The following is a 15,141-nucleotide window of genomic DNA, read 5'->3' as shown; positions in this document are numbered from 1 at the left end:
ATTATATAACTGATCGTCGAAATAAATCAGGTTTGAAGGGAGAAGAAAAGTTAGGGACCCCGTTTCAATTATTAATGATCGCCATCCGGTTCTTGGATCGGATGAATTTTTTAACAATCTCCAGGAGAGGCCAAAGTTTAACCGACTAATGTGTCACGGACCTCTCCCCCCCCCTCCCCCCCTATATAATTGATACCCTCCGATATTTTTCACAACTTTTCCCCGCCGATCATTTTTCCACGGTGAAAGATAAAGTGGAAACTTTTTTATAATCGAATTACACTTCTCGGATCGAAATATATCAAATTGCCACCACTTTATCGTTGTTTTGTTCGATCGATCACTTCTCTCTCGCTCGCCGGCTAATCCTCTCTCCTATCAAAATGCATCGCGCTGGGAAAAGTTTCCTTTATCCAGATTTTGCTCGAGAAACGCATGAACGTGTAATTTAATTATTCCCTTCTCTTCCTTTTCGTCTTCTTTGTCGCGACAAGTGACAATTATTCGCGAATCAAATTCGCGAAAAAAAGGAACTCGTTGTTTCGAAAAAAAAACAAAATATCGTGTCAGAATTATTTCACGCGATGCATAAACGTGAATTTTGGGAAGCTGATAAAATGATATTCCACGCAACCACGCGTCGGGGGAGAGGGTCGTACGAGAAAACTGTTTGGAGAATTTACGGCGACATCCAACCCCCGAATGAATCGACTCGTATCGAGAAGAATTTTCAAATTTATGACAGGCTAATAAAAAAAAACCGTAAAATCCACAGACAAACGACACGAATTGGAATATATATGTATATATATATATATATATATTCATTACTCTCCTGCAACCCGTCACCTTGCTTGAACGATATTATTTTTCGTGCAACGAGCAGTGAAAAAATACAGTAGAATCAAACGGAGCTTTTTACGATCAATGATTAATTGATTAGATAGAAATTAGTGAAACGATGACTCGACTTAATTTCACCATGCTCGTTCGAACGAACGTCCAGAAATTTAAAATTCAAAACAGAAACGATGTGTCTACTCGAAACGATGTTTCTATTCGTCAGAACTCGTCAGAATATTAAGTGGCGGGACATGTGATGGAAGGTTAAAAATCGGGCGATGCGATTAAAGATAGAAAGTGACGAAGTGGTACAATTTTTCCTCGAGAATCTTGGGATGAATAATGCGATCGAGAAACAAACGAATCCCTTGGCTCCAACTTTTCCTCTCCTCTGGATCGAGAAATATCCTTACGCGAAGCGAAAATCGTAAATTCGTGTACGATAAATGGTTATAAAAATGGAAGAGGAAGCGGAAACGTCCCCGCGACTCCTATTTCGAGTCCCAAAGCGAAACAATTCCACCCCGATATTTTTATTTTTTTATCCATTGCGAAAATACAGTTAAGAAACTTTAAACGGAAATTTTCTTTCCTATTTCCATGATAATAATATAGATTTTATTTGATTTTATTTGATTTACGAGATAATATTCACGATAGTATGAAACGATATAATGGATCAACCAATAGAGGATTTTATTGAGAGAAAATTTTACAATTTGAGAAAAAAGTTGAAAATTGAAAAATTAGAAAATTCGAAACTTTATCAATTCGATAATTTTGAGATTGGAGAAATATTCGGAATTCTCCTTAATTCTCCTTCAAGTTTCGTGAAAGATTGAATGATTAATTTGTTTGAAAAATTCGAAACTCGAGGATTTTCAAGTGAAAAAAATAAATGGAATTATCGAATGAAGAGGAAAGAGAGGCATTTAACGTGAGTGTGCGGAGAGGTAATCGGTTATCTTTCCGTTAAGCGGAAATTTAGCGAACAGAGCGAGGGTAGAACAGGTTTCAAAAGGAGAAACTGCGTTGGAAAATGAAGCGGGAGCCGGAAGATAACGGCAGGCTATGGAAAATACACATGGGAAATACGTGTGCCTGTGTTTTACTCGTGCATTTTCCTAAAGGCTTCCTCCTACTAATTAGGCTGGCTGGCTCGCTTGTAAATTAATACTTGCATTGTTTATAAACGTGCAATTTCTGCCGGATCTTTGCACCGAATGTTTCGAACAAGAGCATTATTCTAAAGCTACTTTTATTAATTTCAGGGTAAACGAAATAATTTCAACGGTGAAACGATATCGCAATTTCGTGCTTACACTTTACTACGTTTGTTAGAATGATTTCATAAAAAAGTAAACCAATCTTCTCATTAGAAAATAAATATTTGGAAAAATAAAAAGAGATATATATATGTACGATACAGCGATTGATACTAACTAGATCTGTGAATTTTGTGTAACGATGTTATTAATTTATTTGCAATATTATTATTATTGGATATTAAAGGTGATTGAATTCTATCAACGATACTCTTAACACACTCTTCTTTAAAAAAAAGTTTAAAAGTGTATGCATCGAAAAAGAAGCTTCAAACGAAAATGATTTCAATTCCATTTTTACCCTTTTAAAAATATACTTTTACTATTTTATTTTATTTCCATTGACCGTTGAAACATCTCGGTATTTTTATATTTAAATGGAGAAAGTTACTTGTTCGAACAAACAGCTTTTAATTCACTTTTCACCCGGCCAAGTATCGATTCCATTCCTCGGAAGTTGTTGCTTTGTTTGCAACTTCAAAGGGAATATAAGTCGATGTGAAACGATAAGTATAACGCTCGGGGCAAGTTTTATTTCCCACGTTGAAAAAGTATCGATCACGCTGTACCCTGTATTTATGAACCAGTTTCCGCTATGAAAATACCATAATTTACGATGAAAACTTTCTTCTTTTTTTTTTTTCCACTTTCTTTTACTTATCTCCTTCCTCCTCTTCTTGGAATGCGAGAAAAATAGGCGACGACTATACCCAGAAAAGTAATTCGAACAGATCGATCGTTAACAAGCTGGATCGTGTTATTTAAACACCGTAACATCTCTTACGCTTAATAACCGGGATTTAAGTTAGTAAATTGAAATACATGTTGCATTGCGAGCTGCGCGCGAGATACAATGAATAGATATGAACAATATCGTAAGAGCAAGAATAAGATCGTGATGAAATTGTACAATACAAGATATTTCAGAGATAACAACAATGACTAAAAATATCTCGATCCGCGTTTCAAAAATGTTCCCGAATAAAGATGGCTTAATCGACGATCGCCTTGGAAATGGCTGCGGCTGTGATTATTCCCGATTAAGCAGCCTCGAAACTATCCAAACTTTATCACGGTTTACAACACGGAAGCAACCGATTGTTAATGAGATAATAAACAGGTGGCGGGCTACAAGGAGATAATGAGCAGGTGTAATAAGCCGACATGGGCCAGGGGCTACGTAAAACGCGCATTAACGCGCGCGCGTGTGTGTTTATTAATGGGCTGTGTCAAACCGGAATGAAGATACGGAGCGAGCGATTCGAAAAGTTGACGTAGAAACCTGGCCAAGGTTTGAGCGATGATTGATAATTTTCTCATTTTTAACAACAGTTTAGAAAGTCGATTCGAACACGGGTTAAATTTCTTTTGGAACGAGATATAGAAAGGAGATCGAAAAAAAATAGGGTATTTCGATCGATTGTAGGAACGAAAGAGGGAGAAAAGATTATTTTGCTAAATGAAAATGCGCAAATTTGAAAAGCGACGATCCTCGTTTCTTCGCTTGGCTCCATTTTCCACTGTTCCGCTTCGTTTTGCACGTCGTGCTCGTGCCTCGACGAAACGTGAAAGTTGGTGGAATCTTCGAGACGGAGGATCGATATAGCCTGAAGTATTCATGGGTTTTCGTGAAAAGATTTTCTATGTTGATGCCACTTGCCCGTTTCTTTAAATAATAAAGAAGGTAACGATGCGGTAACTTGGTTACTTTATACGTGTCCGATGGCCACCATCGTTATAAACAACAGTTGATTTTTCCAGATCTCTCCTTTCGTTCTAATCTCGTTTCGTTGAATCTCTTAATTGTAAACTTTAAATATCGCGAAAAGAATTATCGAGTTGTAGTTATATAATTATATAATTTTTCTAAATGTATTTTGTGTTTGAACGAAAAAGCATAGTAGGAAAAAAAAAATTGGCAAACTTCTATTACACGCACTCCAATTATACAAATTGTTTGTCCCCTGATGGATTCGGATAAATGAAATACTACGGTATAAAAAAAAAAAAAGAAAAATTCGAAACGAGAATTTCCAATTTGTATCGAAATATATATCGATATTTGTAAAAACTTTTTTATATACGTACACATATATATAAAAAGTTTCGAATAATGGAGGGCGAAAAATTTTTTTATGCAATTCATTTTTTTTTTTTTCAAAGTATTTTCTCATTTTATTTATCGCAAAAAGTATTATGGTGTATTCATTGTTGTGACCGTAATCGTATTTAAGAGGAATTTATTTAGATATATCGCTCATCGTATAATCGGAACGATAACACTCTGTGAAATTAACTCGCGAGAACGTTTGTTTCCGAATTGAACCGCACGTTAATATGGACGTTAACAAGTAGTATTATCAAAGTAATTGTATCGACTATGTAATTACAAAATAAACGGATATCGTTGAATACTCGTGAACACGAATAGTTTCGAGGATCAAACAGTCGTCCAACTTTCCTAGTTTACACGATATGTGACCAGTTAATTCGTATTTATATTATACCTTTGAATACGCAAACTTCCTCTTGAAAATTTCCGATCGATTTGCGATTTCCCGTTATCAAACACGAAACTCGATTTAAACTCGATTAATCTTGATAAAATTACGAAAAATTTGAACCGTTATAACTCTGATGATAACAATTTTCGTTTCGATGAACGAACGATAATTAGAAGAAGCATCTCTCCCTTTAAAACGCACTTATTCATTTATTTCGATAGAACTTTCCCGAAATATCATCGTGTAAGTGAAAGGTAATTTTTTAATCGGTTATCTTATACCCTAATAAATTAGGAAAACTTTTCTATAACTTCGAACGGTAGTAATAACTTCCGGTCAACGAATGAACGATGAATTAGAAGCGCGAAATCTCCCTCTTTAAAATGCATTTTGATTTATCTCGAGATAAACTTCCCGAGATGTCGTCGTGCGAAGAAAAAAAAAGGGTAACTTTTTCGATCGTTCACCATCCATCCTTGTCGATCATCTCTCGTTCGCACCTCGTCTCGCTGACCTATCCCATTCCCTCCAGATTCTTGGAAAAACATGGTGCACGATTCCAGGAAGAACGTATTTCGAGAAAACAATGTAGATTTACAAGATAGACACTTCGAGTATTTATGTTTCTGCAAGTGATTTCAAGATTTCCTCCATTCACCGGGTAAGTTTCTTTTTCGATGAAAAATTTATTTTTTTCACGCGATAATCTTCATTTTTTTTTTTTTTTTTTTGTTTTAGTTACTCTAGAAACTGAAAACGAGGCGAGAACCTTTTGATGGAAAGGTTACTGAATTGAACGGAAATCACTGCTTCTAGCAGATTGTTCAATTTGTCTCGCGTCGCATAGGTCGAGCAACGAGAACCGAATCGATCGGTTTTGATAGCGTGCAATTAACACCAAGTACTTCTCGTCCGTTTCGGGTAAATACTTGTGTTAATTGACTATCCTCGAAGAACGAAATTGTTCTCCCGCTACGGTATCCTGAGACCTATCTCAATTTACTATTGCATTAAGCATTTGCTAAATACTCGGGATTCGCGCGAAGGTGAGATTGAATTGGGACGAGATTGTATCATCTTGTGTAAAACGATAATTGAAACGATTGATGCACTCGACGTGCATCATCGATAGAGGATTCTCAGATTTGTTTGTTGCGGCGAATATTATTAAGAAGAAAAAGAAGAAGAAGAAGAAGAAGAAAGAAAAGTGGAAAACTTGAGAAATTTCGTTGGAACGAGTTAATCTTGGCGATTAATTCTAGAGTTGTACCGTGCTTGTTCAAAGAGTATTATTCGGTATTTAATCGTTGGCACAGGATGTATCGTTAAACGTTTTAACGGGTGACAGAGCGGAGGCAGTAAAGCCGTATTATCATAATTTGGCATAAGGTTGGTGCAGAATCGGTGCGTTGTTACCTCGGCGGAGATAGTTTAGAATTGGGTCGGTGAGTCTCTAACAAACGCATATTTCCCGCAAAGGAACTTGCCGAGAAGTTTATGCGGCACGGAGATTATTATAGTTTCATGGAAGACGGGCAGCTTTTGCGAGAATGTCTGATTAAAATTTCCAAGAAGATTTAAATTCGACCGTGTTCCGCATCGAATGGAATGCAACGATTTTCATTTTTTTCCCGTCGAACGTCGTTTCAAACATATTATATTCACGATATATTCGAGATAATATAAAATATTAACGGGTATTAATAATATAAATTTGATCGATATGGAACATTCGATGTTATTCGGTAATTTTCCTATCGGTTGTCCAAAAGAGTTATCCGCATTATTTTTGAGATCGAAATTATCCTTTATGAAAAATTTCTCTTCTCTTTTTAACGCTTATTTGTCACGTTACCTTGCGATATTTTATTATCATTTTATAACGTAACATTGATTTTTATGCAAATATATATAAAATTTGGGATCGCGTGTTATTTAACTGGAAAATTATCAACACTTTGTTTCAACGTGGTTACAACATTGCAACATCGTTGAACGTGACATTGATTTTTATGCAAATTCACGGGAGAGTGAATTCTGTAATTTTAATGCAATCGCCCACATCATTTTTTCAATTAATTTCACGAATTATTTTCAATAATATATATATATATATATATCTTTTGAAATATTATCGTTCATTTTAAAAAATGAAAAATCGTCAATTTTAAATTTCTCGAGGGACAAACGTATGTACGTATGTACGTACGTAAAAGAGTCGCAACATTTGCGTGATCCTCCCTTGATTTAAATGTTTCCCCAAAATTGAACCATGTTCAAATTTTCCAACAAGTCACATCTACTACGCCCCCGTTAAAAACGTATCCAATCCCTGATCCATCGCAATTACGATTCGAGGCGAAATCATTCCCTTCTTTATCTCCTCTCCATTAATCTCTCTCCTAACCCTTAAGAATCCGCGACACCGATCCAAAATGGACCCTCAATGGATCGAGCAACCTAATCGCTTAAGTACGTTCGAGCCAAAGCGGAGGAGGGATGAAAGCACCTTTAAAATCGAATTTTCCACTCCGCTGTCTGTAAATTCGATTATCCTCGAAATCTCTGCCGTGGAAAAAAAATTTTTTTTTTTCCACGGGAGGCATAATAATAATAATAATGGGAAGGAACGAAGGATCGATCCTTTCGCGAATCGCAATTACGGGGAGGGGTTGGAACGGAACAGCAGGGGGTTTTTCCCTTCTACGCTCTTGGTGGAAACTGCTGCTGCAAGCAGCTTTGTGTCGTTACCAGCCTTCGTTTCCCCTTTCTTTCTCTCCCTCCCCCTTCCCCCGCCTTCGTTACCACCGCGCACTTGTTTCACAAAGCGGTCATTTTGTGGGGAGAAAAAAAATTGTTGCGCGACCGGATACGTATTCTATACGTGTGACGAGAAATTAGATAGAGGGGGAGGGAGGGGGTTGAAAAATTGGCGGCCGCCGATAAAACCGAGAAATAAAAAAACGAACGAATTTTCTTGGCCGACCGAATCTTCTCTCTCTCTCTCTCTCTCTCTCTCTCTCTCTCTCTCTCTCTCTCTCTCTCTCTCTCTCTCTCTCTCTCTCTCTCTCTCTCTCTCTGTGTCCCCTCCTTAATTATTATCAATCGCATCGACGATATGAGAAATTTTAATTTTCGGGATAAAAGAAATTGTATAGATTCTTGGAAAGAATTAAAAAGTAATTTAGCTAATGACTTTGAAATGAATAATTGGTTTAGAAGGAATGCGATGGATTTCTAGGAATAATTAAAAGGTGTTTGCAATTTTATCCCCTTTCTTTTCTAATTTATAACGAATGCATTGAATTTTTTAAATTAATTAAAAAATCAAGCCTTTCCCACGGAGAAAGCAAGTAATTTACGTGGAAATGTATATTTTATTTTTGCGGTCGTGACAAAGGCATTGAATTCGTAAAAAAAAAAAAAAAAAGGAGAAAAAAAAGAAAGAAAGAAAGAAAGAAAAATTGGAAAATTGTTAACGAGTGGAAATTTAAATTTTATGAGATGATAAATGCATCTCGATTTTTAGAAACGTTTGAAATTCGTATCGATACGTTATCGTTAATTAATATTGCCAATTCGTTATTAAACCTCGACATTCCAACTTAATAGTACAATTCAATATTACACGATTCGATATTTTGTATCGCGGATTACGGCTCGAATATAATTAATCGTAATTTATTAATGAAATGTAATTTATGAAAATTTTGTGTCGTAACCGAGGAGACAATAGTATTCGATTCAATGATAAATCGCGTTCGTTAAAAATCCTGTCCCACCTGTGTAAATATTACAACGAACGTTGTGTCGTATCTTGACATCGCAACGGAATGAAAAACTTTCGACGTTCAAATTCTTTATTATCCCGCGTTTTATTCCTCGCCTTTTTACCCTCTCTTTCTTTTTTTTTTTTTTTTTTTCCTTCTTTTTTTTCATCCGTCCATTTTATAATGGAAAAAAAATAGAAGAGCAATGGGAACAGTATTCGAAAAGAGGTAACGAAAACTCGATCATGGAGATTTGTTTAAGAACATAAGCAGATATCGCGCCCCCGACGCACACGTTGTAAAAACATCGGATTATCACTCGCAGCAAATTTTAAATCTCGCGTCCGATTTAAATTATTCCCGTACGAATTTGTTTAATACGAATTTATAGCGCGGAGAGATAACAATCTCGTTCAAATCGAATCCCGGCTGTGTGACGAACGGAAAAATGATCCTAAATAATATTTAATAACCGTGAGATATGTTTCTTTTTTTTTTTTTTTTAATCGATTTTTTTAACAAAAATTCAAGCGATGGAATGTTGAAACTTTTCACAGTCGCACAAGTTGATTTAAAAGCGTAATAACGTAATAACAGGACGATCGATCGCCTTTCCACGGATGGATGGAATTTAATAATAATCTCTGTAAATCCGAATCGCTTCGGAAAATTCTCTCTTTTCTTGTCTCTGATGAAATCACGTATCGTCTACAACTTTTAATTGCTACAGATCGAGGGAAAGATTTCAATTCCAAGAAGGAAAATAATGAGAAACAACGAAACAATCTTACTTTCGAAACTCGCGCATATTCGTTCGAATCGAGAGTTGTATAAATCAACCTACGAACATAGAAGCCATTTTCAACTTTTAATTAACCGTACATCCTACGAAAAAAAAAAAAAAACTTCTAATTTCACAAACTTGGAATAGGAAATATTAAATAATCTTGATAATTCGCGATGGAAGAAGAAGGAATTTCTCGACTGAATCCAATTGTTTAATTCTCCTCGCTTACGAATTGATTAAACTTTTAAATACCAACTCGTATGCCAACTTCGTGGAACGAAAGAAAATTGAGGGGAGGGGGAAAAAAAGAAGCAGAAACACGGTTTCTAAAAATAGGAGATTTCCTATTCGGATCCACTCGACACCACGTGCACGCTTTAACTTGAACGCACGAATCCTAACGGAACGGGCGGATGGAAGGAAGCAATTGGCGAAGCAAATGGGAGACGAAACGGGAGAGAAACGCGTTCCTTTATCGGTGCAAATCGATGCAAGTCCACGAATAAACCGCGTGACTGGCCATCCACGCCCAAGTGTATCGCTGTTATGACGCGCGGTGTTATGACACACGTATCCCATGATCCCCTGGACGGAAGCTGCCCATTAACCGGCCAATGATGATGCCAACGGACACCCAGGTCAGCTCTCCTGGTGCCGAGCACGTCCACTCGTTTTCGTGCCTCGCCTCGCGTTCGCCAACGCGTGACGCCTCGTTTCGTTTCGTCGAAAAATCGGGTATCAAACCGAGTTCGCAGAGAATAAATCGAAGGGATTAGAAAAACTTGGATAAAACTTGGGGGAAAAAAAAAAAAAAAGAAAATATTGGACGTCGAAGAAAAGGAGATGATGGACGTGAAGGAGAAATAATTGGAGAAATCGAGGTGTTATACATCGAAGGATGTCCCTTCAAGGTGTCTACACGCTTGCGAATTTTCCCTTTGAGGGGATAATTGGATCGAAGGATCGAAGGATTTAATCGATCGGATCTTCTTTCCACGTTCGAACTGCTTTGACCTGGGTGCTGGCTCTTCTATCGCAAATTGGCGATGCGATCGGTGCACCGCTCGATTAAGGTGTACGTGAGTGGAATATATCGGATGGAGAAACTGTACGGTTCTATAACTAATTGGCGACTTCTGGTTTAACTCGAATCGAATAGCAATTATCATTACAGTCGTCGAGAAAAAAGAGAGATAATTGTAATAAAATAATTCGCTCGCTTCCTGTGAAAATTCGTGCGGCTAGAATTAAAGAGGGAAAAGCGATATGCGTCTGGTCGAGAATATCCGAGTGAAAAGAAAAAAGGTGTATTTCGGAGAGTGATCGCGTATCGTTGACACGTAAGTCGCACGGTGGATGCAAGAAAAGTGTGTCGTTATGCTCCCTCCTGTGTACCCCACTGATAATCTCAGTGTCGTTGATTAATCGAGCGAACGGCTAAGTTTCTTGATACGCAGTGACATCAATAAGCGATGACCAGTGATCACGCGAGTCCCCGTCGTTGTTCCGCCTCGCAGTTTCGTAACGAGTATCTCGCGAGTGACAGAGGAAACCGCCAGGTGATCTACATGGATCGGTACGTGCTTCTTTTTATTTTTTTAACAAAAAATTATTTTACTTTATTTTATCTCGTTCCACGAATAATTTTACGAAAAACTAAGAAATGATATTTTTTTATTTTATCTTATTAAAAATTTATTCGTTGGATAGATTCTCTTTATTATAATTATAGAGTTTTGTGTTTTCCGCGGGGAAAGTTTCTTGTTTTGTTTTTAAAAAAAAAAAAAAGAAAATATATCTCGTTTCGAAGCAACGGCTTCTTTGTTAAACAAATTCTCTCTGTTTTCACAAAGGAATTTCCGTTTGTTAAAAATATTCCTCATTTATTAAACAATTAGCAACAACTTTTTGCTAGAAAAAAAAAGTTTTCATTTTTAGCGAATTCTCTATTCCATCGAGAAACCTTGTTGCGTTTACGCTAAACGTTACGCTAACAAACAACACTCTTTACACCGCAGAAAATTAAAAGAATCTATTCTATTAAAAAAAAAAAAAAAAAAAAATTTTCTTTTCCCGCAAACGAATTCTTAATTCGATGCATAGTTGCATAGGGTGCGTAAAAATGAATCGGCGTTAAAAAAATCTGTAATATCCGTAAAACGAAAGAATCTCAAAAGAATGAATGATGAACGTTACGATGGAAAACTTTGTCACTTGTGGAGAATATTTTTCTCGTACTATTAATTCTTTTCGCTCGTACTTTCGTGCTTTTTATACCTCGACGAAGAAACTTTCCTTCGATTTACTGTAACGTCGCCCTAAGCACTGTCGAAGTTATACGTGGAAAGAGGGGAGGGAAAAAAAAAAAAAAAAAAAATACAAGGTGGCAGTAAAAACAGGAGGGGATGAAAACGATAGCACACTTGGGTGTCGAGAGCACACGTCCAGGGACATATATTTTTGGAAACTTTTCCTTCGAGCTCCCCGAGCGAACGCACGAATCAAATTATAAAAAGTAAATACACATTTTCGTGTAAAGATAAAAAAAAAAACACACATTCGATGATATTTTCCTTTTTTTTTTCTTTTTTTTTTTCTTTTTTTTTTATAAAAAATATCGTTTTACGCGCGGCTTATAGAAACTTCTCTCGAGCGTACTTCAGCGCGTGTAAAAAAAACTCCAAAGCTGTTGGACCGAAAGTTGGTAGAAATTTGTATTGAAAAAACGTGGCGCGAAACGTCGTATAAATGTCGAGGTGAAGATAATTCTAGGAATGAAAATGAAAAATTGGAATTAATATTTTACGGCAACGATAATCGTTGTTATAAAAAAAAAAAAAAAATGATATTTAAAAAAAGGGAAAAAAGGAAAAAAAAAATGTATTGTACGAATGAAATAGAAGTAAAATGATAACGAAAGAAATTACGTTTAATAAATAACGAAAGACACGTTTGAAATTTCTTTCGTGTCAATTTATTGTTCATCGAAACTTGTTCATCGTTCGTTTGAAACATTACATCGACATCAATATCAATCGTTTCGATCAATATCAGTCGTTTTCACAGTCGATGCACATTTTTCCGCGATTGCACGCAATTCACACACCGTTCACTGATCAATTGGAACAATGCTTGTTTATCGAAACGTCGTCTCGACGAAGATAAATTATTATTATTCAAGATGAGAACGAGCGTGACACCGTGTAAAGTAAATTTCACACGGAACTATACGTGAAACGTGAATCAACAATTTCAGCCTATTCTCGCCATCTTAACGACTCGGTGTTAATCCATACTCGACAAAACTGGCCGAGTTTTATCTTTGAGAAAAAAATAACTCTTTGCAAGTGGAATAAATTCTTTTCGAATATGATAAAGTTGTGATAATTAAAATTACTTATTAAAAAGTTATTGTAATTTTTTTTTTTTTTTCGTTTTTTTTATGCAAAGCACGAAGCAATATTTGCAATGTCTGCATTAATTTGTTTTCAAAGATCTACATTACAAATATTTCTCAATTTTTCTTCGAATACATGAATAACAAATTTACAAGGTTGATAAAAATATAAATATTTTTGCAGTGGTGAAGTGAGATAATCAAAGCGTGAAATAATGTTGTTGCTTTCGTGATTCGTAAATCAACTTGTTTTCTACAGATGCTTGTGATACCTCTGAACAGAGAGATCATAGCTAATTATGAAATTTCCTGCTGAGTTAATTACGGCCACTCGGTAATTGTAAAGAGTACCGCGTTTCACGATCGTGTTTAATTGGAAAACCGAGAATGATATTTCACCCGGTATTTGCTATCTAAAGTAAACGATCGATCCATCGTATCGTACTATATAAAATCTACTCGAATAATCACTCGACAAAAATGATAATTCGAATTCGAATACAATAATAGTAATATTTAAAGTATAGACTGATTGTGAATCTCTCTCTTTCTCTCTCTATCTTCTCTCAAATTCAATCCATGAAATGTTTTCGAGGAAGATCAAAGTCAATTCCATCGAGGATTCGATTCATTTTCTTTTTTTTTTTTCTTTTTAATTGAAAAATTAAAAATTATCTCTCTCCTATATCTTTAAGACTAACTAATTCCTCGAAGAATAGAATCGATCACTCGATGGATCTATTACACTGACGCATAAATTTAATTAAACCTAATGTGTTAATGTGTAATAAAGATAATAATAACAAGGTGAAAAAAAATAAATAAACGGATATTTTTCCAGACTCGGTGTACCGGTGCACCGCGGAAGAGCGAACAATGGATATGAGAAGAGCAGAGGCTAAGTAGCAGGCTGCAGGTACAGGAACGGAGAGGGCGAAGCAACAGGAAAGAAAGAGCGAGAAGGAACCGAGAAGAAGAAGAAGAAGAAGAAGAAGAAGAAGGAACAAGGAATATCGAACGAAAAATCCTTCCTTTCGAACGAGAAATCAAATCTATAACGACAGAAAGAAAGAAAAAAGAAAAGAAAAAGAACAGAAGGAGGGGGGCAAATAAGAAGTATCTTCAGGAAGAAAAATAAAGCACGAAAAATTTAGAGAAAGAAAAGAGCGGATAGAGAGAGAGAGAGAGAGAAAGAGAGAGGAGAGGAAAAATGAAGGAGATGGGATTATGGACACTGATTTGGACAGTGAGTGTAATAACGGGTATGGGCGTTGCACAAACATCGCAACTGTGCCCATCTCACACCGAAATCTCGCCCTGTTCCTGCACCCTGAAGAAATCCGGATTGGACATCATATGCGAGTACACGGATCTATCTCACATCTCCGATGTGATGAGCGCTCTCAAAGGAAGGACCAACACTGTCATCTTCTATCTCAGGCTCAGGCACAACAGTCTGCCCAAGTTGCAGCCCTACGTGTTCCTCGGCCTCGACATCCGCCATTTGACCATCCACAACAGCAGTCTGGCGAAGCTCGAGGAATCGTCCTTGAGTTCCGTCGGTGAGAATACAATTTTCACAATATTTCTTATTCCCGAATGCGCGATCGTACGCGTTTCGTTGACACGGGATCTTTTCTTTTCCTTTGGAGAGGAAAAATGCGAATGTAAAATCGACGATGCGTCAATCGTTATACAGATACATGGAAAATAATCGAAAGTTAAAGGTTTCGCTATCAACGCTATTACGATCGTGTGAAAAGGAAGGAATCAGGAGTTGAAGGATCAATCCCGAATTTTGACTATCCGGAGGAGTTAATTTAACTCGTTTCGTTCGATTTATTTCGCAGGAAGTGGGCTGACGCAATTAGACCTCTCGCAAAACGCTTTGTCCTCGATCCCGTCTAGCGCGTTAAAGGAGCTTCAACATCTGCTCATCTTGAATTTAAACCGCAACAAGATCAAGGCCATCCATAAAAATGCTTTCGATGGATTGGACACTCTCGAGATTCTTTCCCTCTACGAGAACGAGATCTCCATCATAGAAGAGGACGCTTTCACAGGATTGCACGAGTAAGTTTCTCGAATTTCTCGCTTACCGTTCGCTGCATCTTTTCATTTCTTCTAATTTTCAAAATTGCACTGAAATATTAAGCGTATAATTCATACGTGTATATATATATATCTACAGTAAGATATCGTGAGACTATCTATCTATCCGTTAATCTTGTTAAACGTTAGCTGGAACAAATTGCAAATAAAACAAAAAAAAATCTATAATGGAAATTATAGTCGAAAGCTGAGGAGATTGAATCTGGGAGGGAACGAGTTGACCAAAGTGCCGACGCAAGCGCTCCACACTCTGGATATGTTGAAAAAGTTGGAGATGCAAGAGAATAGGATCGCTTCCATTCAGGAAGGTGATTTTGAAGGTACGTCTACTTTCATTTCCGCACAATTCCGAGATTTCTTCCCGCCCCATTATTACTGTTCCAAATATCCTTGCTACTCTTGC

General features: G+C 36.7%; 1 protein-coding gene across 4 annotated transcripts in view; it reads left to right on the top strand.

Moving 5' to 3' along the window:
- LOC100867777 (uncharacterized) overlaps positions 1-15,141 on the top strand; it is a 116,015-nt gene that overhangs the window by 95,091 nt on the left and 5,783 nt on the right. For 2 of the 4 annotated variants that reach the window (XM_086907651.1, XM_086907653.1), the window contains 3 exons: positions 13,468-14,188; positions 14,477-14,699; positions 14,919-15,058. In XM_086907651.1, the coding sequence (XP_086763777.1) occupies positions 13,837-14,188; positions 14,477-14,699; positions 14,919-15,058 (715 nt within the window). In that variant the 5' untranslated portion in view covers positions 13,468-13,836. Of the gene's footprint in view, positions 1-9,829; positions 10,806-12,913; positions 12,961-13,467; positions 14,189-14,476; positions 14,700-14,918; positions 15,059-15,141 lie in introns of those variants that run through there. The other 2 variants (XM_086907652.1, XM_086907654.1) reach the window with 2 other exon arrangements.

The sequence above is a fragment of the Apis florea genome, unplaced genomic scaffold (genome assembly GCF_048593485.1).
Source record: "Apis florea isolate Af1SG1 unplaced genomic scaffold, ASM4859348v1 contig_2897_pilon, whole genome shotgun sequence".
NCBI lineage: Eukaryota > Metazoa > Arthropoda > Insecta > Hymenoptera > Apidae > Apis > Apis florea.
The sequence above is the reverse complement of the archived record's forward strand: the minus strand, read 5'-3'. Positions and strand labels throughout refer to the sequence as shown.